This window comes from Manis pentadactyla, chromosome 15 (genome assembly GCF_030020395.1).
Source record: "Manis pentadactyla isolate mManPen7 chromosome 15, mManPen7.hap1, whole genome shotgun sequence".
Taxonomy (NCBI): Eukaryota; Metazoa; Chordata; class Mammalia; order Pholidota; family Manidae; genus Manis; species Manis pentadactyla.
The window spans coordinates 41,673,533-41,699,116 of record NC_080033.1 but is presented as its reverse complement, the minus strand read 5'-3'; the positions used below and the strand labels follow the sequence as shown (position 1 = coordinate 41,699,116).

The following is a 25,584-nucleotide window of genomic DNA, read 5'->3' as shown; positions in this document are numbered from 1 at the left end:
TTGACTTTTAAATGTATTATTAACCTCAAAAAAGTTTCTCTCTGTGGTAAGAAAAACAATAAAGGCCACATAACAGATAAAATGAACATCCTGCTTCTCTCAAAGTGTAATATTCTTGGCTTTCTTCTTCCCTCTTATGCTCCTAGAATTTTATAGCTTTAATGGCCATGACCATTAACAATGGTAAATTAAGGACTCATCACAAGAATAGGTGTGGGGTAGGTCTAGTCTCTTCCTTGATCACATTGTTGGACAAGTGTTAACCTATTAAGAGTATCATTAGCTCTTTTAATTTCAAACTCCAATTCTCTTACTTTTACATTATTTACAAAAACATCACTGACATGGAATATGATGATGTTGATAGAGATATATGGAAAAATCATGATTCTGAAATGCACATACCCATCCATAAAATCATTTGCCCTCTGTTCTGCAGCAACTGCTTTCTCATCTGGTTTTCCCACTCATTCCAAAAAGCACAGTGCTGGGTCAGCTCGGATAGTGTTGTATTTTTCATAACCTGGAGGGATCACCAATTATGAAAGTGAAAAGAATAAAAAGAATAAAGATGTATAACTACAAGCATTCCTTATATTTATGATGGATGATATTCCTGGACTAAAGGGACCATATATTAAAATGATATAGGCTAAGTGTGTTTTCTAGAAATTATCACAAACATCACAAGATCTGGCAATCTGTGTATTTAAAATTTTATGTTAAACTTATCAGTTAAAACGAAAAGGAGGGAAAAGTGATCACACACACACACACACAACACACTTCACATAGAGAGGGGAAGCTATGTAAGACTCATGATCAGGAGAGGCAGGTCACATCCACTACCCTTTCATTAGGAAATAGAGTAACTGACAGACATAGTTTGGCAGTGTATGCTTTCTATGGTATATAATAACATGGGTATTACTGGAATAAATCTGTAGTTTGAAATCGATAAACAGAACTAGTTGAATTACCCACAGAAGATGACTACATACCTCACTTCTCACTTACCATGTTTAAAAACTCCAATAAGGAGTGACTTATCAGCATCAAAATCCCACCATTCAGCAGGAACTTCTGAGTGGTCTGGTTCTGGGACCGAAACATCAATGTCACTTAAAAAAAAAAAAATCACAATATGGCATTATGAATTATTACAAACAAATCAGAGGAAGCAAAATGCTACCTAGCTCATAAAGCATTTATAGTTTTTTAAAAGACTATTTCATTTCTGAAAAATTTTCCAATTACCACCAATTTAAGTTACAAAATTGCATAATCGCAACAAAGTTACCATAAAAATGAATTAATATTCTTAAGCTCAACAGAAGGAATGTTTACTTTACTCTTAGGGAATCATATTCTTTCCACTTCAGATATACTGACAAAGGGTTCTACAGGAAAGTAGAGTCTTACGTCAGGCAGCAACTTGACAAAAATCATTTGCTGTAAAAACCAAATGGTATATTTACTTTGTATATGAGGAGAGTGAGAGGCCGTAAGAGGTCACGCTTTAGACTTCAAAACAAGTCATGTCTCTTCTAGACCACTATTGCTAAGAAAATCACACTGAAAAATTAAGCACAGCTTACAAGTAAAGAAAAACAGCAAGCTTTCGATCTATAATTTGATTAAAACATTCAAAGTGCTCTTTCTGTGCTGTATATAAATACCATGCTGCAGAATGACAATATAATAAAGTACTAAAATCTGTAATAAATCCATGATGCTTTAGTCATTTGGCTGTTTTTATGAATATGAAACTACTATAGCATGTGTAATTTTGCAACCATTTCCTTTGCTTATCACTTGAAATCATTATTTTCCCAGAAACCTTTTGCAAGTAACATGATAACACCTCTAAAAAGGAAAAAAAGCTATGTATAGAAGGGCTCAGATGTTCACTTCTTCACCAATGATTCAAGCTATTATCTTCTTTAGCGTAGCATATAGCTAATGTCTGACAATGATTAGCAAGTATTATTACTATTATTATTATTTTTTAGCAAGTATTATTTATACACACTCATACCATTCTTATATTTTATTTGACAAGGTAGAGATTGGATAGGGTGAAATACCCAAGGAAATCAAAATTATAATTGAGAATTTCCATGTTTGGTATTCATGAGTTATCAATATTCAAAGAATTAGAGACATAATAAAATACAACACAAATTAAGTGTTATCTTAAGTCATCTCTTTGTCTTGGCACCTGAATTTCATAAATTAATTGGCAAAGAAGTATAGATTAGAAGAAATGGGGAGTCTCCTACTTACAATTAAGTTGTGTGGCAAAAAGTTCATTTGTAAGTTGGCTGTCTTTGGGAACTCAAAATAAATTTTCATAGAGGAATAGAAATCAGCAAATGGTCATTGTGTTCCTGAGTAAGTCCACAAGAATCTAATATTTAGCCACTAATTTGTTGAAATGAAGGACATTGGCAATGAAAAAGAGGACTTGTCTTATAAGTAAATAAAAAACAAAAAATGGATAAGAAATTACTTTTTATATTTTTGTTAAGTATTTTGCCAACAGATAAAGTTTTTTAACCTAAGGAATATAGAGAAATGCATGTAGATTCTTCCTTGGATTCTTAAAGAAAATATTTTGCACTTAAATGAACACCTTATTATCTCTACTTTTGCCTAATACCAGAAGGGTCACAGTCACAGTATTTTCTATCTTACTGCAGAAAAACATAGAAAAAAGAGTGATTTTTCCCTTGATTTAGCAAAAGCTAAAGAATGAATGAAGAAAAAAATACAGTTAAAGAAGATACTCATTTCTGATCATTTCCTGACTAGGACTAAACAAAGCATAAGCACCAAAAGATAAAGGAAAGCAGAAAGCACACTGAAGACAGCATTCTCCAAGGGGTTAAAAACAAAACAAAACAGTGGGTCACATAGTTCCCCTTACCAACCTTTGGGTGGCACTCTAACCGCAAAACACTGATTATCATCTGAGGTGAACTGTTTCCCTGCTTGTAAAGAGTGGAAAACATTTAGTGTACACCTAATACTCAAATGTAAGTGCCAAAGGCAGGGTAAGTGTCCGTTAACTGCTGGTCAAAGTAATTAATAAGGTGCATGTGCTCCAGTTGATTTCTGTTTTTAAAGATTCACTTCATGTGCTCTATAGCATAAAGTTTCCTTTTAATTCCCCAAGCTGGGTCATTCATTTAAAATGTATTTAAGTAGCACTCACTATGTGGCAATAATAGCAAAAAGACCGACACACCCATCTTTGTGAAGAGGTACCTACAATACTGTGTGATGAGTGCTATGACAGGGTACTTAGTCTAGGTATGTGCCTCACCCAGATGAGAGAGATAAGGAAAGGCTGCGTGGATGGCAGCTGAGCACTAAGAGGGCGGAAAGGGGGAAAGATGATGTTCCAGCAAGAATGCAAAGGACTGCAGGCATTAGTAATCATGGCACATTTGAGAGATATGGACCTGAAGGTCAGAAGAGAGATGAGGGATGGAGCTAGACTTGGGATTCACCAGTACAGAAAGAAAAACTGATGCCACAGAAAAGATGAGAACATCCAAGAAGAGTAAGTGAAAAGGAGAGGGCATTTAAGAGACAGGCAGAAGAGGAACCTGTAAAACAGCAAGCAGAAGGCTAAAAAAAAGAAAATGTATAGTAAAATGGTTTTACAGAGGCATTTTTCAAAAAAGGAAGTGGTCAATAAAGGTAAAGTATGATAAACACTACTGCTATAGCCATGGGGGTTAGCAGCAAGCATGTTGGCGAAGAACTTCTTAAAGTGGGTGGTAGAGGTGGAGGTAGAAGCTGAATGGTGGTGGATGCATAGGGAATCGGAGAGGAGAAAAAGGACACAGCAAGTACAGATACTTCTTGAAAGGAATTTGACTGTGAAATCAAGGACAGTAATAACACAGTAGTGTGAGGAGATACGGGGTCCAAAAGTAGTGTGTGTGTCTGTGTATGCACCGAGGGAGATGTAAACTGTTAAAATCCAGATGAAAAGCCAGAGATGGGGGAACGCTAAGGAAAATTTAGGGATAATTTCATAGATTGCAGTTCCTGGCAAATTATAAGTAGAAAGGTCCAAGGGAAAAAGTAGTCAATCAGTCAACAAATACTACTGTGTTACTATGTCCCAGATTCTAGGGGCTGGGAATACAATGCTCAGTGAAACAGATTACATACCTAACTTTCAAATAGCTTAAATCGTTAATGGGAGGAGAAAAGTAACATAAAAATAAAAATAAATTTTAACAGTAATAGGCATCATGAATGAGATAAAATCAGGTTAAGTAGTCTTGAGTGGTGAGGGAAGGCCTGTCTGAGGAGGTAAAACTTGAGTTGACACTTGATTGATTTGAGGCAGAGCTGTGGAAGGTCAGAGGAAAGAGTATTTGTACCAGCAGGAACAGCACAGAATGAGCTTGGCATGGTGGAGGAACAGAAACACCAGTGTGGTGAGCGCTGTTGATGAGGGACAGAGGGAAAGAAGAGGTCGTAGAGTTATGTAAGGCCTGCAGGCCATAGGGAGTTTGGATTTTATTCTAAGAGAAATGAAAAGCACCTGGAAGGTTTTAAGAAGAGGCGTGTCATCACCTGATTTTTGCTTCAGAAAGATCACTCTGGCTGCTGTGTTAATGATAGACTGTAGAAAGGAAAAAGTGGAGGCAGAGAGACCCAATTAGGAGGACACAGCAGAAGTCTGAACAACAGGTAATGGTGGCTTGGACTAGGGATTTGGCAGACAAGACAGTGAAAAACACTCAAATTTGGCAGGTCTTTGAATAGGGTTTGAGGGGAAGAGAAGACTCAAGAATGGTACCACAGCAACCACGTAGTACATTTACTGGGATGGAGGAGACCTGTACATGGAAGTTAGGAGGGAAAGGATCAGTCAGACAGAGAAGATTTGGCAGAGCCAGGAAAAAGTTTAAGATGTCAATTTAGACTTTCAAGTGGAAATGTTGGAAGGCCCCTACTCAGAGATTAGAGGTCAGAGAGAAGTCTGGGATGAATATGTAAATTTGAGATAATATTCAATATGTTGAGACTGCATGAGTTTAACTAAAGAGAAGGGATAGACAAGGAAGAGCTGAGGACAGAATTCCTGGCCAAACCAATAGTTAAAAGAGATCTGTTAGAGGAATAAGAGCTAGCAAAGGAAAATGAAAAGGAAAGGCCAGTGAGGGAAAAGGAGAGCCACGTTGTATAGTAGACCAGATGCCATTGAAGCCAGCATTTCAAGAATAAGGGAGAAGTAGAATAAGGCCAAGGAACAGAGAGACTAGGGTATTGGATGGATCACATGTGGACACGAAAGTCAGGCACCCATGAAACCTCTTCCACTCTAACAAGAGGAAAGAAAAGAATGAGCCCAGAAAGATTAAGTTTTACATATGACGGCAGAAAGCTACTACTACTGCTGTTACTGTGTTATAACGTTTAGTGACAGAGCCAAATAGCAGATAACAGGAAAGGCAATAAATTGGCACAGGTTAATTCTCTAAATTTGGTAGGATTTCTTCTTGTTGATTTCAGAGAAGAAGCCTTTTAAGGTATAATTTTCGGGTCATACAGTTTTTGTCTTGTCATGTTATTGAAAAATAAATATAAACATGCTATTTAATTTACCTTGCATCAACTCCATCAAATACTTTCTGACACTCACTTCCAATGACTCCTTGCTTTAGGTAATAGAGCATTCTTACACGAAGCAAAACCCTAAAATGAGGGAAAAGAAATCAAGTCACAAATGTATTAATCATTTAAGAAAATTCTACTAAGGTTAAAATTAGAAAAGAATTTGTACATAGATTTTTCATTACAAAATAAATTTGATTAAATCTCACTACCATATACATAAAAGAGGTTTCTCCAAAATCTTCACACTCATCATTATTTAATATCCAAGTAAGATATCATGAGATCATTTGGAAGCCAGTTTTATTTCTCTCTCTGTTGATGAAAACAGTGACATAGAGGTACAATGATTTGCTGAAGGATACCCTGTAAGATTAAGATTAGGGTTGGTCCTAGACCACACTGACTCTGCACTCAAAATCAGCATGCTTTAAGACTGTTAATAAATTCAGAAAAGTAAACTTTTACTGAGTTGTGTTAAAAACACACCCTACTACCTACTTATTACAGTGGTGTTTTATATGTTTTTTGTAGCCTTCATCTTGAAGTAGCTGCTCAGGATTGTATTTTCGAAGCCATTCTGCTTTCTGTATATCAAATGAACTTGTTTGAGTCTTTACTTTCTTTCCTTTTCGGCCCCTGGGTACAGGGGCTGATAGACCTGTGAAAATGAAAGGGACATGTGAAATGAGGTAATTTGTATAAAGACCTGCAACTTGAAACATTTAAATGCAAGAAATTTCTGAACACTTTCAAAGGTCTGTGCAGGCTATACAGAGATCTTTAAAATAATAATGGTAATGATACTGACCAAAGCACAAGATGAGTTAATATGACTTAAAAAAATTTTTTTTTACTTTGGTATCATTAATCTACAATTACATGAGCGACATTATGGTTACTAGACTCCACCCATCATCAAGTCCCCACCACATACCCCATTACAGTCACTGTCCATTAGTGTAGTAAGATGCTATAGCATCACTACTTGTCTTCTCTGTGTTGTACAGCCCTCCCCATGCCCCCCACCCCACATTATGTCTGCTAATTGTAATGCCCCCTTTCCCCTTATTCCTCCCTTCCTACCCATCCTCCCCAGTCCCTTTCCCTTTGGTAACTGTTAGTCCATTCTTGGGTTCTGTGAGTCTGCTGCTGTTTTATTCCTTCAGTTTTTTTCTTTGTTCTTATACTCCACAGATGAGTGAAATCACCTGATACTTGTCTTTTTCTGCCTGGCTTCTTTCACTGACCATAATACCCTCTATCTCCATCCATGTTGTTGCAAGTGGTAGGATGTTTTCTTCTTATGGCTGAATAATATTCCATTGTGTCTATGTACCACATCTTCTTTATCCATTCATCTACTGATGGACACTTAGGTTGCTTCCATATCTCGGCTGTTGTAAATAGTGCTGCAATAGACATAGGGGTGCATGTCTTTTTTCGAACTGGGCTACTCCATTCCTAGAAGTGGAACTGCTGGGTCAAATGCCATTTCTATTTTGAGGAACCTCCATACTGCTTTCCACAATGGTTGAGCTAATTTACATCCCCACCAGTAGTGTAGGAGGGGTTCCCCTTTCTCCACAACCTTGCCAACGTTCGTTGTTGTTTGTCCTTTGGATGGTGGCGATCCTTACTGGTGTGAGGTGATATCTCATTGTGGTTTTAATTTGCATTTCTCTGATGATTAGCGGTGTGGAGCATCTTTTCATGTGCCCGTTGGCCATCTGAATTTCTTCTTTGGAGAAGTTTCTGTTCAGATCCTCTGCCCATTTTTTATTTGGATTATTTGATTTTTGTTTGTTGAAGTACGTGAGCTCTTTATATATTTTGGATGTCAATCTTTTAAAAGATCTGTCATTTATGAATATATTATCCCATACTATAGGATGTCTTTTTGTTCTATTGATGATGTCCTTTGCTGTATAGAATCTTTTCAGCTTGATATAGTCAAGTTGATGACTATCTCCTGGAGAAGGGGGGATGCTATTGTAGGAGGTCTTTTGTGATACACTCCTATAGCTCCCTGAACTTCTTTTTTAAAATATATTCACAGTTGACAACTGTTTGTTCTAGATCTGTTTTCCTCAAGGGTTAACAAGCTCTGTGAAGGCAGAGAACATGCTTGTCTAGTTCCTTACTATATCTTCAGTGCATGGCAAAGGACTTGCCATACAGTAGGTACTCACTAAACAGTTGTTGAATATGTGAATGCATGAATAGCTTAATGAGTGAATAAATGAGTAAATGAATAATCAGACCCCAGGAACCAAAATTTTCAACAACCAGATGGATTTCCTTTCTTTCTTTGAATCTTTTTAAAACTGAGATATAATTGACACAAAACAGTGTATTCGTTTAAGGTGTACAACATAATGATTTGACATGCCTATATACTGTGACATTAACATCACTATCAGTTTAGTTAATATCTATCACCACACATAGTTACAATTTATTTTCTTGTGACATGAACTTTTAAGATTTACTCTTAGTAGCTTTCAAATATGCCATACACTATTGTTAACTATAGTCACCATGCTGTACATCACATCCCCAGGACTTATTTATTTAATAACTGGAAGTTCGTACCTTTTGACCCCCTTCACCTATTTGGCTCACCCGATATCCCCAAAGGCAAATTCTGGCGCGCTAAGACCCCCACCCGTTAAGATCCAATCAGCAACGCAGAACACACCCTACCCCTACTCCTTAAAAATGCTTCCTCACCCACGAGCTGCTGCGCCCTCTCTCTGGGGTCAGCCATGTTCTCTTTCAGATAATAAAATCTGTTGTGTGGGCCCATCTCCTGACTCGTTCTGGGGTAAGGAGGGTCCCAGCGAGATACCCTTTCAATCCCCCACGTCTGACAGCCACCAATCTATTTTATGCATCATGCGTTCGGATTCTTTTTCTTTTTTTAGATTCCACATATACATGAGATCCTACAGTCTTTGTCTTTCACCGACTTAATTCACTTAGTGTGATGTCCACCCATCATCTATGCTTTCACACACTGCAGGATTTCCCTCTTTCTTATGCTTGAATAATATTCTATTGTATATGTAATACATACGCCATATTTCCTTTATCCATTCCTCTGTTAGGGGAGTGTTGTGTATTTTCCTCGGTGCTTGTCCCCGCCGCGACAAAGAACTGAAGGACAGTGACACAGTAGTGAAGCAGAGTAAAAGTCTTATTTAAAGTTATTTAAAGAGAGAAGTGAAGAAGGCAACCTCAGCAAGAAGAGGTGCCCTGAAAGGTTGGAGAGAGTAAGTATAAGATTAAAAGGTTACACACTTAGGAAGTCTAGGCGACCTCAGAGAGAGGAGCGCCCCGAAAGGCTGGGCATACCCCTTTTAAGGGTTCTTTAGGGCTGTGACTAGGGGCTGGAGGTACAGTCTTGTTAAGTGCTTTTTGAATACTTAGAATTAACTTAACACAAGGAACTTCCTGCTCTGATTTCTCTCTGCCATACCCGGAGTCTTGGTCAGGGAGCATATCAAACAGGCTGCCTGCCCAGCCCACAAGGTGGGCTGAGTTATTGTCTGTTTGCTAAAGAGTAAGTTTAGAATCTTACATTTTTAACTTTCTGGGTATTAAAATACAATCTTCCAGATGGAATCTTTCCTGCCTTTTACTAAGTTGTTTACAGCTGGGCCTGCATGATTAACACAATGAAGACCATGGGCTATGCTGAGGTACCCTCCTTTATCTGGGGAATATTCAAACATTCCAGGCCAAGTTGCTCCCAGCTTCTGGAGCTTTAATTGATTAATTTTCAGTCTCTTTAGTGGACTTTCTGGCCTTTTTCTCTTTCCACCCCGCTCATATCTATTTTCCTGCCTAACACCTCCAACAATGTACACTTAGGTGGTTTGCATATCTTGGCTATTATAAATAATGCTGCAATGAACATGGGGGTGCAGAGATCTTTTAGAGTTAGTGATTTCATTTTCTTCAGATAAATACCGAGTAGTGGCCCAACTGCCTAGGAGGCCTGATTAGTGTTAAAGGAAGATTTCTGAGCCCCACTCCAGATCTGTGTTAACAATTGACTCAAGAATCCACGTTAAAGTATCTTTTAAGTTGTTTTGTGGAATCCCCAAGTGAGTCTGAAGCCCTCTTAAAGCTGCTACAACATTCGTCTATGCTATTCTGCCTTCCCTGGAGGCCTGGCCATATACTGCAGGGGTATCATCAGACCCTCACCAGATCAGAGGGATACTCCAAACATGCAGTCTCTCTGGAGCTTTGGAAAATCTGAGTGGTCTCAGGCTTGTCCACCTGCCAGGATGAACCCCCAGAGCCGTCCCCTTCATAGGTTATCACTTCCAGACATAGACTGCTCTATTTAGGCCAGACCTAAAATGTCCACACACACACACTACACTGACTCAACCATATTAAGAGAGAAGATGCTGTGGTTCTCAACCAGAGTTGCCCATCGTCTAAAATGAGAGCCCAAGTAGTCTCTACCTCCTGGTACACCTCCTCTGCAACACCCCCAAGTAAACAATGTCCCATCTTTGCTTATTCAAGGTTAGTGACAGGGAGTCCCCTCCTGAGGAAGGTTATCTCTCACTGCTAGAAAGTTCCTGGACACACTGTATCAAAGGCTGCCTCCCAAACGTGGCTCCTTACGGTGGGTCTCATCAGGCTAAAGACACTTGTCCATTTCCTCCCCGTCTGAGTAGAACTAAATTGTCTTTTAGTAACATCTCTGTACAGTGTTGATGTTGTTTTTCACCTGGGCTGCCGCTGAGCCCACGTATCCTTTCATGGTGGTCGGATAGTCATGATTATCCTTTTTGAGGGAGAGGAGCATAACGATTAGGTTGTCACTGTATGATGTCATTGTGTCATGAGTTTTTTAAATTCATATTAAAATTGGCTCTCATTCCCACTCTATGAACTCACTCAGGCCCCTCACTTTGCCTTAGAGCACTTGTAATGTCCCTCCCAGAGTGACTTTGAAATGTGATGAGCTTCTCCTCACATTCCTATCCGCTATACATCCAGAGCCCCAAGCGGAAAGTCTACCCCTGAGCAGAACACCTTTCCACTGCCTGGGTCATCTATAGGCCCCTTAACCTCTTGGTTTCTTGAAGTCTTACTTGTAAAATCACAAAGGTTCTATGAATTACCATTTGGGGCAGGGCAAGGTTAAGAAGAACTTGTCTCTGCTTTTATTTTTCCCACCTGGAGTGCCTACCCTCTCCTCTCCATAGGTCCCAAGGCCCCTTTCCCATCAGGACCACTGCCAAGGAGCCTTCCCTGATTCCCTAGTCCACACAAATCTCTGCCTTTCCAACTGTGGAATCCTTAGGCTCAGTGCCAAACACCCTGGCTGTCTCTTAGGTAAATCTTGCCCTTCAAGCCAATCTCACAATGTGGGACTCTTGCCCTCCCGTGACAGCCCACAGGTACATTCTACAGGAAATGGCTACTTGACTAAGGCATGGATACGGAGGGCTAGATGGAAGGGCCAGGTAGGGTGCCCCTGCCTCAACCCTGCTCTCTTCCGCAAGAGAGCCTGAAGCCTGTCCGTCAAGTCGCAAGGTTCCGTATGTGACCTCACTGGGAATCGATGACCTCACTGTTGCCGTGGCAGCGGGACCACGCAAACATAGTGGCAGTTTGAGGCCAGACAGCAGTCTGGCTGCCTGAGTGAGGCATCGCTCTCACGATGTGTGACCGCATCATCTACATCCAGTGTAATTTATCCTCTGTGCCCTGGCAGGGCTGCACAGCAGGTAGGCCGAGGCGGGATATCTTTACAAGAGTCATTGGTGGGCACACAGCCTCACCTGGCTGCCACCTAGCTTCTCCTTTCGGGCTGGCACTCAACACGTCAGAACTACCCCAGCTGTTAACTAGTACCCGGTGTTCCTGCTCACTGCTGAGGGCAAGTGAAATGTCATCCCTGGGCAAGCGTTCAGAAAGTTACTAATCTTTGTAAATGTAGCCTTCCCTCCACCTTTGGGCTACAAGTGCTTCCTTCCAGACACTTGGGGAAATGGCAAGTGAATGATCCAGAGGTAGGAATGAGGCTGGCCTGTTCTAGGAACAGCAGAAGAGCCAGTGTGATGGTTAGCCTCTTAGCAAAAGTCAAGAGCATTTCTGTGTAAATGGAGCAGTTTGAGAAAGAGCTGTTGAGGGACACTCATAACCTCACCTTCCAACCTGGGCCACTTCACCATGCTGTCCACATGGGTCCCCTCAGACACATCCCAGACTGAGCCTCTGAGTAGCAGGCAAAAGGGTGTCATACCGATGGGAAGAGCAGAAGAGTCAATGGGAGTGATAAAGGGAAACTGAGACCTAACGGCTGAGGAAAAGACGTCCCAGAGGTTGTGCTGATGTGAGCCTAGACTAGGTACCCACATCCTGACCTGAGCCTCCTGGTCACTCTGCTTTGATTTGGCCTTTTTCAAAACTACATCAAAGTATCAGAGGGCTAGAGTTCAGCGTGGTTGAAAAAGGCAACACAAATGGGGTTCAAAGGGAGAGGGGTTCTTAACTGATTCGTGTAAGATTATTTTTTCCAACACATGAAAGGTATTTCCACTAAAACCGCCTTGGAAGTGACAGGCTTTAACAAATACTTCCTCACTTGTGGAAGGGAGAGATGGAGGGGATCCTGATTGTAATCATTTTCAGGTTGAGTTTTTTTCTGGGAATGGGGAACAGATTTCCTGGTCTCCTGCTGCCACAGGCTCCACGGAATTGCTCTTGCAGCCAACATCGCTTCTCTAGGGGATTCATAGAGGTGATGGGCCAAGTCTGGGTTTTAGATGCCAAGCAGATCGAATGGCTTCAGCCAGAAACTGAGAGAGACATGACAGAGGGAAGGTTCTGGTAGGACATTGTGTACAGGAGAAGTGACTGATCAGTTCTGGTTTTCTTTGCAGCAGCAGCAGTGGCGGCAACAGCGGCTTCCCCATCCCCTACACCTGGGTACCACCACGTCCTCTACAAAGGGCGTGGTGAAACCCAGGTGAGCTGGCACGGGGAGACGTACTGCCTGGTTGGAGCCTACCGCTGCTATGGGGATGCACCCATTCCCACCCCAGAAAAGGTGCCCACCCCAGCAATGGTGCCCAACCCATCAAAGATGGAAGTGGAGAAGCCGGTCTCCAGGCGGGCTCCCAAGAGACCTTCAACAAACTCGTTCTCAGATGAAGAACTAGGTTGCCCCCCGGCCAAAATTCAGCGGCTACAACCTAGTCCCAAGAAGGAGACGCCACAGAAGCGTGCTGGCAGAGCCACTGCTAGAAGGAAGACACGACGTTAACAGCTGAAATACAGTGGTCCCATTTCCCAACCCCATCACCACCTCCCACCCCACATTAACTGTAGTTTTCTAATAAATTTCTAGTTATTGTAATAATTTATTGGCTGCAGTTATGTATTTATTAGTCACATACTGTTAATAAAAGTGCCATCTTTTCCTAGCGCCAGTATGTTGTGTTGTCTCAGAGCCCGGGGAGCTTCGGCCAGGCGCACCCACACGATGTGTATCCTTGTGTCTTGCCCCAGTCCAGTCTTGGGGCCACCTGGCCATGGGGACATGCCCTGGTTGGGGCAGGATTCTGGGCGGCTGGCCCCCTGCCCACCTCCTGGGGTCGTCACAATCGGTCCCAGGCTGAGCCCACATTCCCATCCTCGCATGCTTTGGTGCCGGCCCACCACTTCCCTGGTTAATGCAGCAGCCGGGAGCCAGAGCTTCCATGCTTCCATTAAAAGAACTGTCATTTATGAGTATATTCTCCCATACTATAGGACGTCTTTTTGTTCTACTGATGATGCCTTTGCTGTATAGAATCTTTTCAGCTTGATGCAGTCCCACTTCTTCATCCTTGCTTTTGTTTTCCTTGCCTGGGGGGATATATTCATGAAGAAGTTGCTCATGTTTATGTCCAAGGGATTTTTGACTATGTTTTTTTCTAGGAGTTTTATGTTTTCATGACTTACATTCAGGTCTCTGATTCTGTTGAAATTTACTTTTGTGTATGGGGTTAGACAATAATCCAGTTTCATTCTCTTACATGCAGCTGTCCAGTTTTGCCAATACCAGCTGTTGAAGAGGCTCTCATTTCCCCACTGTATATCCATGGCTCCTTTATCAAATACTAATTGACTGTATACATTTGGGTTAATATCTGGACTCTCTATTCCACTGGTCGGTGGGTTCGTTCTTGTGCCAGTAACAAATTGTCTTGATTACTGTGTCTTTGAGGTAGAGCTTGAAGTTGGGAATTGAGGTGCCACATGCTTTATTATTCCCTGTGATGAATCCCACTTGATCATGGTATTTGCTTTGGCTATTTGGGGTATTTTGTGGTTCCATATGAATTTTAGAACTATTTGTTCCAGTTCATTGAAGAATGCTGTTGGTATTTTGATAGGGATTGCATTGAACCTGTAGATTGCTTTAGGGAGGATGGCCATTTTGACAATATTAATTCTTCCTAGCGAAGAGTATGGGAAGAATTTCCATTTGTTAGTGTCCTCTTTAATTTCTCTTAGGAGTGCATGTAGTTTTCAGGATATAGGTCTTTCACTTTCTTGGTTAGGTTTATTCCTAGGTATTTTATGCTTTTTGATGCAATTGTGAATGGAATTGTTTTCCTGATTTCCCTTTCTGCTAGTTCATCGTTAGTGTATAGGAAAGCAACAGATTTCTGTGTATTAATTTTGTATCCTGCAGCTTTGCTGAGTTCCGATACTAATTCTAGTATTTTTGGAGTGGAGTCTTTAGGGTTTTTTATGTACAATATCATGTCATCTGCAAATAGGGATAGTCTGACTTCTTTACCAATCTGGATTCCTTGTATTTCTTTGTTTTGTCTGATTGCCAGTAGGACCTCCAATACTATGTTGAGTAACCGTGGGGAGAGTGGGCATCACTGTCTTGTTCCTGATAATGGAGGAAAAGCTTTCAGCTTCTCGCGGTTAAGTATGATGTTGGCTATGGGTTTGTCATATATGGCCTTTATTATGTTGAGGTACTTGCTCTCTATACCCATTTGGTTAAGAGTTTTTATCATGAATGGACATTGAATTTTGTCAAATGCTTTCTCAGCATCTATAGAGATGACTGTATGGTTTTTGTTCTTCTTTTTACGGATGTGGTGGATGATGTTGATGGATTTTCCAATTTTGTACCGTCCTTGCATCCCTGTGTTGAATCCCACTTGATCAAAGTGTAAGATCCTCTTGATGTATTTTTGAATTCTGTCTGCTAATATTTTGTTGAGTATTTTTGCATCTATGTTCATCAGGGATATTGGTCTGTAATTTTCTTTCTTGGTTGGGTCTTTGCCTGGTTTTGGTATTAGAGTGATGCTGGCTTCATAGAACGAGTTTGCAAGTATTCCATCCCCTTCTATTTTTTTGGAAAACTTTATGGAGAATGGGTATTATGTCTTCTTATTATGTATGGTAAAATTCAGCGGTGAATCCACATGGCCTGGTAGTTTTGTTCTTCAGTAGTTTTTTGATTACTGATTCAATTTCGTTGCTGGTAATAGGTCTGTTTAGATTTTCTGTTTCTTCCTTGGTCAGTCTTGGAAGGTTGTATTTTTCTAGGAAGTTTTCCATTTCTCCTAGGTTTTCCAGCTTGTTAGCATATAAATTTTCATAGTACTCTCTAATAATTCTTTGTATTTCTGTGCATTCTATCGTGATTTTTCCTTTCTCATTTCTAGTCTGTTTATGTGTGTAGATTCTCTTTTTCTCTTATTAAGTGTGGCTAGGGGCTTATCTATTTTGTATATTTTCTCAAAGAACCAGCTCTAGGTTCCCTTGATTTTTTCTATTGTTTTACTCTTCTCAATTTTATTTATTTCTTCTCTGATCTTTATTATGTCCCACCTTCTGCTGACTTTGGGCCACATTTGTTCTTCCTTTTCCAGATTCAATAATTGTGACTTCAGACTATTCATTTGGGATCCTACTTCCTTCTTCAAATAGGCCTGGTTTGCCATATACTTTCCTCTTAGAACCGGCTTTGCTGCGTCCCACAAAAATTGGGGCTTTTTGCTGTTGTTGTCATTTGTCCCCATATATTGCTTGATCTCTGTTTTAATTTGGTCGTTTATCCATTGATTATTTAGGAGCATGTTGTTAAGCCTCCATGTGTTTGTAAGCCTTTTAGCTTTCTTTATACAATTTATTTCTAGTTTTGTACCTTTGTGATCTGAGAAGTTGGTTTGTAGAATTTCAATCTTTTTGAATTTACTGAGGTTCTTTTTGTGGCCTAGTCTGTGGTCGATTCTGGAAAATGTTCCATGTGCACTTGAGAAGAATGTGTATCCTGCTGCTTTTGGGTGTGGAGTTCTGTAGATGTCTGTTAGGTCCATCTGTTCTAGTGTGTTGTTCAGTGCCTCTGTGTCCTTACTTATTTTCTGTCTGGTTTACCTGCCCTTTGGAGTGAGTGGTGTGTTGAAGTCTCATAAAATGAATGCACTGCATTCTCTTTCTCCCTTTAATTCTGTTAGTATCTGTTTCACACATGTCGGTGCTCCTGTGTTGGGTGCATATATATTTACAATGGTTATATCCTCTTGTTGGACTGACCCCTTTAGCATTATGTAATGTCCTTCTTTATCTCATTTCTTTGTTTTGAAGTCTATTTTGTCTGATACTAGTACTGACACACCTGCTTTCTTCTCCCTATTGTTTGCATGAAATATCTTTTTCCATCCCTTCACTTTTAGTCTTATGTATATCTTTGGGTTTGAGGTGAGTCTCTTTTAAGCAGCATATAGATGGATCTTGCTTTTTATTCATTCAATTACTCTGTCTTTTGATTGGTGCATTCACTGCATTTACATTTAGGATGATTATCGATAGATATGTACTTGTTGCCATTGCACGTTTGGATTCATAGTTCGGAAATCTTCAAAGGTAGCCTCTTTCCTATCTAACCTTCTAACATCTCTCTTATTATGCTATTATAAACACAGTCTGGTGATTCTTTATTTCTCTCGTTTCTTATTCTTATTCCTCCATTTTTTATGTTAGATGTTTTATTCTGTACTGTTTTGTGCTTCCTTTGTTTTTGTGGATAGTTGATTTTATTTTTTGCCTTTAGTTAGTATTTGGTTGGTCAGCTTTCTTTGCTGTGATTTCATTTTCTCTGGTAACATCTATTTAGTCTTAGCAGTGCTTCCGTCTAGAGCAGACCCTTTAAAATACCCTGTATGGAAGCAAATTCCCTCAACTTTTGCTTGTCTGGGAATTGTTTAATCCCTCCATCAAATTTAAATGATAATCGTGCTGGATACAGTATTCTTGGTTCAAAGCCCTTCTGTTTCACTGCATTAAATAGATCATGCCATTCTCATCTGGCCAGTTAAGGTTTATGTTGAGAAGTTGTGGGTGTGTTCTCCTGCAAGAACAGTGAGCCTTTGTGCCTTCCGGACCTTGTGCCAGCTTCCACTGCCTGTCCCGGTTAGCTGCACGCTAGGAGGAGACTCTGTGTGGTTGCTGTGGGTGGGGCCACTTCCCAGCTGCTCTGCACCTGTGGCAGGTCAGCTGGGTTACTTGTAGTGCCAGCCAGGGGGAACGAATGGCAGGCTGCTTATCACTGTGAGGTGCTTCGGGGCTTCTTTACCCACCAGGGTTTAGGGGGCCTGAAGTTTCTCAAGATTCCCAGCCTGCTGGGCTGAGTGTGGTGGCAGAATTTCGTTCAGCTCTTGAGCCCTCGTCCCTTTAAGACTTTTAAACAGCTCTCGCTTTTCTTTTGCGCCAGGGGAACCCGCTGTGGGGACCGGCTCGCAGTCTCTGTCTCAGATTCTACCCTTCTGTTTCTCTAATATCCAGCACACCATGCAATGTGTGTCCTGCACTCCCGGTGCAGATTACTAGGGCTGGTTATTAAGCAGTCCTGTGCTTCCACTCCCTCCCCACTCTGACTCGTTTCCTCCTGCCAGAGAGCTAGGGTGGGGGGAGTACTCGGGTCCCGCTGGGCTGTGGCTTTGTATCTTACCCCCTTCATGAGATGCTGAGTTCTTGCACACATAGATGTAGCCTGGCTGTTGTACTGTACCCTCTGGTCTGTTGTTTAGGAATAGTTGTGCTTGTTGTATTTTAAAAATATATACAGTTTTGGGAGATTTCTGCTACCCTACTCACACCACCATCTTTAGCCAAAGTCAGTTAATGTGATTTTTACACACACATTAACACATCTTCCTCCAAATACTCAACAATTCTGTCTCAAATTAATCATTCTGATCTCCTTTCTGTTCTAAAACACATTTTTTCCAAATGTAAAAACCAAAAGCTCAAACCTGTTCTTCAGCTTTGCTTTTGGCTTCCCTAGTTACAAATAGTAAGTTTTGGCCTCTTGATTTTCAAAATGAATTTTACTAATAAAATGCATCAGGTTTACCCATTGTGAGCTCCTGCTTAAGAGAGCTAAATTTGTTTTATTTAATACTTTTGTTGTAAAATATTTCAAAAATAGAAAAAAGTATTCCACTCTTAATCTTAACACAGTCCCTATTTGGTTAGCTTTTTTTGAAAGGAAATATACATAGCTGGAGTCTAATTTTCTCCTTCCTTCCAAGCATAATCACTTCCTTGAATTTGTTTTTTGTATTTGATACACATTTATAACTCTATATTGGAGAAATATTTAGTACTGAAGTTTTCAGGCATTATATAATACAAGTAATTCTGTAACTGGTTACTCTCATTTTTAAAAGATTTATAATGGCTGATTCATGAGGTTCTAATTCATTCATCTTAATTGCTGTGTAAAAATTTGTTTTATGGCTTTACGACATTAATGTTAAATCACGTTTAAGTTGTTTCACTTATAATTTTTCACAATTATTAATAAAGCAGTTTTGTTTCCTCCTTTCAATAGTTACGTATCTTTTCCTTGATTTATTCTACCAGTGAGAGTTCTATTACAATAGTAAGGAGAAGCTTGATGTGGATTTGTTCATTCCTCCTTTAAATTTTGGCAATTTTTACCTTTATACTTTGGGAGTATTTTGTGTGGTGCATACACATTCGTACTTTTTATGTCTTCTTTTATAGCTGGCCTTTTTTTTTATTATGTCGTATTCCTTTTTTATCCCAAATAATGCCTTTCACATTAAGTTGCATTTGTTGTTATGTCAATACTATTTTGTAACTAAGTCCTCTTCACCCTTGTCAGTTTGGAAACTAAAACAGTGCATATTTAAAAATTTTCCTAATAACATATATGTTCTACATTTTTAAACTTCTCACTAGCAAAGTTTCTCAGATTCATCACTTAATCTTATTTTCATTTGTTACATGTCTATGCTTTACAACTCTTTGTACTTTAAATGTTTCTAAAGCACTTGTTTTTTCAAAATAACAAGTGTATTTGAATTATCTCTGAAGGTATTAATAGTTTTAAAAAAGCTGTCTTCGCCTTTTAGTCCTTGTTTCTTTCAAGTTAATTTTATGTTTTGTTTTTAGTATCTATCTCTCATGTTGGAGAATTCCCTCAGAAGTCTGTTATCTTTGGTCGTTTGCTCATTTAGGAATGGCAAACCAAAAGCCAAAAGCCAAAAGCCAAAAAAACAAAAGAAAAGTTGACAGGTAGTCTGAATGGTTGAAGCTTACTGACTGAACTCCTTGAAGGGTAAGCTGGCTTTTTCTTATTACATCATTATCTTTAAGATTTGGCCTGGTTAGATTCACCAAAGAAATTCCTTAGTCTTCTTAAGGATGGCATTACCAAGTATATATATATATATATATATATATATATATTCATTTAATCCCCATTTAGTAGCGCCATACCTCAAATACCAATGCAACCCAGAGATCTTCTATTTTACCCTCTCCAGATAATACACTTTCCATGATGCTTCATTCTGGCTACGTGGAACTGAAAAGGGTATTTAGTGATCTGACCTGCTCTAAAGAACTTTCCGTCAAAGCCCCTTTCCTTTAAGTCCCACTTTCAGGCTTCCTTATGTCACAAACTCCTGACGCTTCTGGGCAAATCTGTGAAGCAAATCAGGTGGTTGTTGCCTTTTCTTACTGCTGACCTAGGATTTAACTCTCCTTGGTTCATTAAGTCAGTTACCACTGATAGATTATCTGCTTCAAAGTTCCAGAATTTTGTTACTTCCTTTCCCATTCTCTCCACTTTTGAGGGTTTATGCCTATCTATTTTTTAATTATGGAATTAAGCATACTCAAACATAGGTGGAATAACACGACAGAATCATCAGGTCCCATCATTCAACTTCAATAATTATAGGCTCATGGCCACCTCTGCTTCATCTATATCCTGTTCACTCCCCAACTTCCCATATTATTTTGAAGTAAATCTAAGATATCAATCATTTCATTGATAGATATCCAAATATCTTTTAGCAATAAGTAAATAAGGCCTTCTTAAAACAAAACATACCAAAAAACCCACCAAACTACACTTCCACTATCAGCCCCAAGAAATGCAGTAACACTTCCTTAGTATGTGGCATACCAATATACAATTATCTAATAATAAAGACAATAAAAATTTTTTCCTTGGATTTCTGTTTCAATCAGAATCCAAATAAGGCCTGCACCATAACTGGTTGAAGACTCTTAAATCTCCTGTAGGTTATAGTAGAGTTTTCAGTCTTGGCATTTTGAGAAGCACAGCTCTTCCTTTTTGGGTGGCTCACTGCATCGTTCCCCTCTACCTACTAGATGCCAGTAATGTGCTCATAGTTGTGAGAACCCTTGGTTGGAGGTTCTCCAACCAAGATGGATGGAGGAAGGACTGGGACACAAAATTGTGTCTTGTTGAGAACCATTGGTTTATAGATGGCCTCTCTTATGTCCTCCGCTCCTACTATTTATTTGTTGAACAATGTACCAGGATCATCAATGAAACTTGTTTTTCAATTGTCTAAAATTGGCAACATGCTCATCACTAAGGAAGATGCTAAATAAACTATGGAATATCCATACTATAAACTACTAAGCAGGCATTTAAAAAATGAGATAGATTTACACAAATACAGGTGGGAAGACCTTTAAGACCTACTCTTTGTCACCAACTTAGAAATGGACACATTGTTTGATGACAATATGTAAAACCCAACCAAACTATTAACACTGATATTTTCTAAATTGGAACTTGAATTGACAGTGAAGGTTAAGGGATCTTTAACATTACCTGTAATCCTTGAACCTTTTATAGGGTACTAGGTTAAGTACTTTTCATAACTAAAAATAAAATTAAAAAGAAAACAAGAATGTTCTTACCTAGATGATTTTGTAGCTCTCGTGTCTGCCCATCCTCAGTTGGAGTAATGAGATCCCATATGAAGCCTTTCATTTTCTCATCTCCTCGATAGTGAATAAGGGATTAATGCTAAGAGTGCTCGGCAAATTATTTCTACATCATCCTCATTTAGCTGCCTTTTAAAACGGCCATGAGACAGAATCTCTCTCCATCGGCCCCATCTGGTTGAAGAGGTGTATTTATTTACATTAATGCTAACTTCTAGAGAATACTGTTAACAGATAAAAGTTTTGAAAAGTCCAAGAAAACATTTTGTCATCAATTGGGTTTACATCTAATATTTTCTCCCATGAGTAAAATACAGAGCCATGGTATAGTAACTTCTAGTTTATTTTATTCAATAATGATCAACAGCATTATCCATTTTACATTACTGGATATGCTAATATGAGAACAAGGAATGTGACAGTGATGCATTTAAATTTAAAACAGGGGCATCCCATTGTTCTATTAAACATATGTTAAACATATAAATTTAGGTACTTTAAAAAGAGATTTGATTGATTCTAGAAGATTAAAAATATACTATATAGTATATACTCTCTCTGACTTTATATATCAGACTAGTGGTAAAAAATATTAGAAATAGTGTTTTACCCATAACCTAGCAGATTTTTCTCTACTCTAAAGCATTCAGTTCTTCCATAGCCATTGGAACGATCACAGGGTCTCCAGAGTTTGGGCTTTTTATCACCTTCACTTTCAGCTTCAGATAATTCAGCCAATTCATCTTTTGTGGCACTAAAGGGTCTTGTTTGCTTTCTAATTCTTGGAGTGTCAATAACCAAACTGTTCTGTAAAATTTAATAGCTATTACTTGAATGTTTTTTTGCAATGTTTTATGTTGTCACCTTTCAAATTGTACAAACATTAAAGTATAGAAAACCAGAAAAAGAAATCACTCATGAGTCCATCAACCTACCATATCAACTTAAAATTTTTTATACTACGTTAAAATCTTCATTACCCTATATAATTTTATGACATTACAGTTATAGGATAAAAGTTACTTGCAGTGTTATTATTAATATGAAAGATGTATGGTTCTGCAATAACCAAAAAATATACTTTCAATTTATGCATAATTTTCTTAGTTAATTAATGATTTTACATTATTTTAAAATTTTTAAATAAATTAGGCTAAAGTAAGTCTTTGTGATATAAGTTTATCCTAAGGATAAATTCAAATGAAGGGAAATATCCAGGAAAGGAAACATTGGTCAAAGGATATAAACATTTTATAGATCTAGAAACATGTTTTCCAAAAGTTATACTAATACACAAAAAGCAAGGTAGGAGATTAAACAGAAGGGTGGCCTGACAAGCGCGGCAGAAACCTTGTCCTGCAACCACATATAAAATGAAAATACAGCAAATACAACTAATCCTGAGAGAGAGACCAGAAAGAAGACTGTAAGAGACGGCTGATACCTGGGAAAAAGAGAAGATCTCATGGAAAACGATAAAGTAGTAATGCCGTGATCCAGCAGGATCCAAGCTCTACTGACTCCAGATCGTCAGCAGGAGGAAGAGAAATGGAGCACGGAGGGAGTTGAAGCCCAAGACTGTTAAATACCCAACTCTGGAGATCTACTCTGGGAGCATGAACCCACATTACATGTTGCTCTGGAGATTAGAGGGAATGGAAAGAAAACATGGGCAGGATACTAAGAGGGACAAAAATTCCAGCCACTTGTGGAGAACAAGGACTCACAATTGGATGCTCTGGGACAAAAGAAAAGTCGGGCACTTTGAAAGACTTTTCAATAGTCAGAGGGCTGCTACAGAAGGTTACACACAGCTTGCTGTTCAGGAGAAATAACAGGGTGAAAAAAATGATCCTGACACACTCAGCCCAGCAGTTTGGGAACTTTCAGGAGCTTCAGGCACTCCATCCCCCTGGCTGGCAATGCAGTCCCAAGAACCCCCACCCCAAAATATGCAGCCTGCGGCTCCTTCCCAGAAGACAGCACTGGTTTGCAAACCTGCTACCCCGTCATTGAGCCAGACTAGCCAGAGGGTGGCCCTGCGGCAGACTCAGGGCTATAACGCAGAGGCGCCTCTCTCAATGCTCAGCCCACTGGTCCTAGCAGTGGAGGCAGGCATTGAGGCCTGGAAGCAGGAGAGACTGTTTCCTCCTGGGAGGCACTGGCGTCGTGCACTTGTAACCCGCACCATCACTCAAGGGACTGGGCAGCTCCAGAGACTAGAACTTCTGGGCATTAGAGGGTGCTGCCAGCACAAAGTTAATTATTACATAGGAATCATTACAAATATGAAATGGAAAAAGAATCTGTCACAAACCAAAATCCCTCAAACATCAGAAAGGGGACTAAGTGAAACTCAAATCACCAAACTTCCTGATAAGGATTTCAAAATAAAAATGATAAACATGCTCACAGAGCTACAGAAAAATATTCAAGAACATAGGGAGGAATTTAAGAGACAGAAACTTTGAAAAATACAGTATCTGAAATGAAACATACAATGGAGGGATTTAAAAGTAGATTAGATGAGGTAGAGAAGGTAAATGAAATAGAAATCAGAGAACAGGAATACAAAGATGCTGAGGCACAGAGGAAAAAATGATCCCTAGGAAAAAAAGAATATTGAGAGAACTGTGTGACAAATCCAAATGAAACAATATTCACATTATAAGGGTATCACAAGAAGAAGAGAGAGAAAAATGAATAGATAGTGTCTTTGAGGAAATAATTGCTGAAAACTTCCCCAATCTGTGAAAGGAAACACTCTCAGGCCATGGGAGTGCACAGAACTTCCAACACAAGGTACCCAAGGAGGACAACACCAAGACATATAATAAATAAAATGGCAAAGATCAAAGACAAGGACAGAGTATTAAAAGCAGCCAGAGAGAGAAAAAAGGTCACCTACAAAGGAAAACCCATCAGGCTATCATCACACTTCTCAGCAGAAACCTTACAGGCCAGAAAGGAGTGACATGATATATTTAATGCAATGAGACAGAAAGGCCCTGAACCGAGAATACTCTTTCCGGCAAGATTATCATTTAAATTTGAAGGAGGTATTAAACATTTTCCAGATAAGCAAAAGTTGAGGGAATTTACCTCCCACATACCATCTCTACAGTGTATTTTGGAGGGACTGCTTTAAATGGAAGTGTTCCTAAGGCTAAATCAACTACCCACAAAGTCTCTCAAGGGATACACAAAGAGTACACAATATGACACCTAATATATAAAGACTAGAAGAGGAAGAAAAAGAAGGGAGAAAAAAAGAAGAATCTTTAATTGCGTTTGACCTAGCATAATAAGCGAGTTGAGTTAGACGGTTAGATAGTAAAGAAGATGCCCTTGAACCTTTGGTAACCATGCATCTAAAGCCTACAATAGCAATAAATACATATCTACTGATAATCACCCTAAATGTAAATGGACTGAATGCATCCATCAAAAGACACAGAGTTACAGAATGGATAAAAAAACAAGACCTATCTCTATGCTGCCTACAAGAAACTCACTTCAAATCCAGAGACATGTACAGACAAAAAGAGAAGGGATGAGAAAAGATTTTTCATGCAATTAGTAGGGAGAAAAAGGCAGGAGTTGCAGTACTTAGACAAAACAGACTTCAAAACAGAGAAAGTAACATACAAAGAAGGACATTACATGATGACAAAGAGGTCAGTCCAACAAAAGGATATAACCATAACAAATATCTATGCACCCAACACAGGAGCACCTAATTATGTGATACAAATACTAACAGAATTAAGGGGGAAATAAAATGCAATGCATTCATTTTAGGAGACTTCAACACACCACTCACTCCAAAGGACTGATCAACCAGACAGAAAATAAGAAAGGAAATCGAGGCACTGAACAACACATTAGAACAGATAGACCTAACAAACATCTACAGACTACTCCACCAAAAAGCAGCAGGATGCACATTTTTCTCAAGTGCACATGGAATGTTTTCCAGAATGGATCACATACTAGGCCACAAAAAGGGCATCAGTAAATTAAGAAGGAGTGAAATTGTACCAACCAGCTTCTCAGACCATAAAGGTATGAAACTAGAAATAAATTATGCAAAGAAAACAAAAAAGCCCATGAACACATAGAGGCTTAACAACATGCTCCTAAATACCAATATATCAATGATCAAATAAATTGCAGAAATCAAGCACTATATAGAGACAAATGAAAACAAAAACTCAAAAGTTTTCATTAGCCTGGCATTGAAGGCCATGCACATGGCACCCACCTAACTCCGCAAATATTTTCTAAGTACTACCCATTCATTAAATATATTCCTCTTTCTTTAAAAATAACAATGTAACCACAAAACACTAAAAACAGATACACATCCTTTTGTTCCATACCCATTGCCTTTAGTGACTGATGGATATGAGTCAATAGAACAATACTTGTCTAGAGTTCAGAATATAGGCCATCAAGAAATATTAGCCAGATATCACACCAAGCACCACATGGATTATCTTATTTTAATATTGAAAAAATCTTACATTGTTGCTACTAGTATTATACACATTTTACAGATGATGATACTAAAATTTGCTAAGATCAACAAGCTTGTACAATGTTACATGGCTGCTTAGTAGCAGACAGTTGTTTTAAACACAAGGCTGG

General features: G+C 39.2%; 2 protein-coding genes across 2 annotated transcripts; one reads left to right on the top strand and one right to left on the bottom strand.

Moving 5' to 3' along the window:
* On the bottom strand, positions 1–21,909 carry LOC130681086 (chromodomain-helicase-DNA-binding protein 9-like). The gene is made up of 6 exons (XM_057493254.1): positions 21,545–21,909; positions 20,908–21,108; positions 6,145–6,304; positions 5,635–5,724; positions 1,018–1,121; positions 1–523 (listed from the first exon to the last, which is right to left on the bottom strand). Exons 2-6 carry the CDS (start codon positions 20,978–20,980, stop codon positions 468–470), a joined length of 483 nt encoding a protein of 160 aa, XP_057349237.1. The 5' UTR covers positions 20,981–21,108; positions 21,545–21,909; the 3' UTR covers positions 1–467.
* On the top strand, positions 11,336–12,959 carry LOC130681088 (DPEP2 neighbor protein-like). Its single transcript, XM_057493256.1, has 3 exons — positions 11,336–11,393; positions 12,561–12,727; positions 12,764–12,959. Exons 1-3 carry the CDS (start codon positions 11,336–11,338, stop codon positions 12,941–12,943), a joined length of 405 nt encoding a protein of 134 aa, XP_057349239.1. The 3' UTR covers positions 12,944–12,959.
* Positions 21,910–25,584: the final 3,675 nt, after the last annotated feature.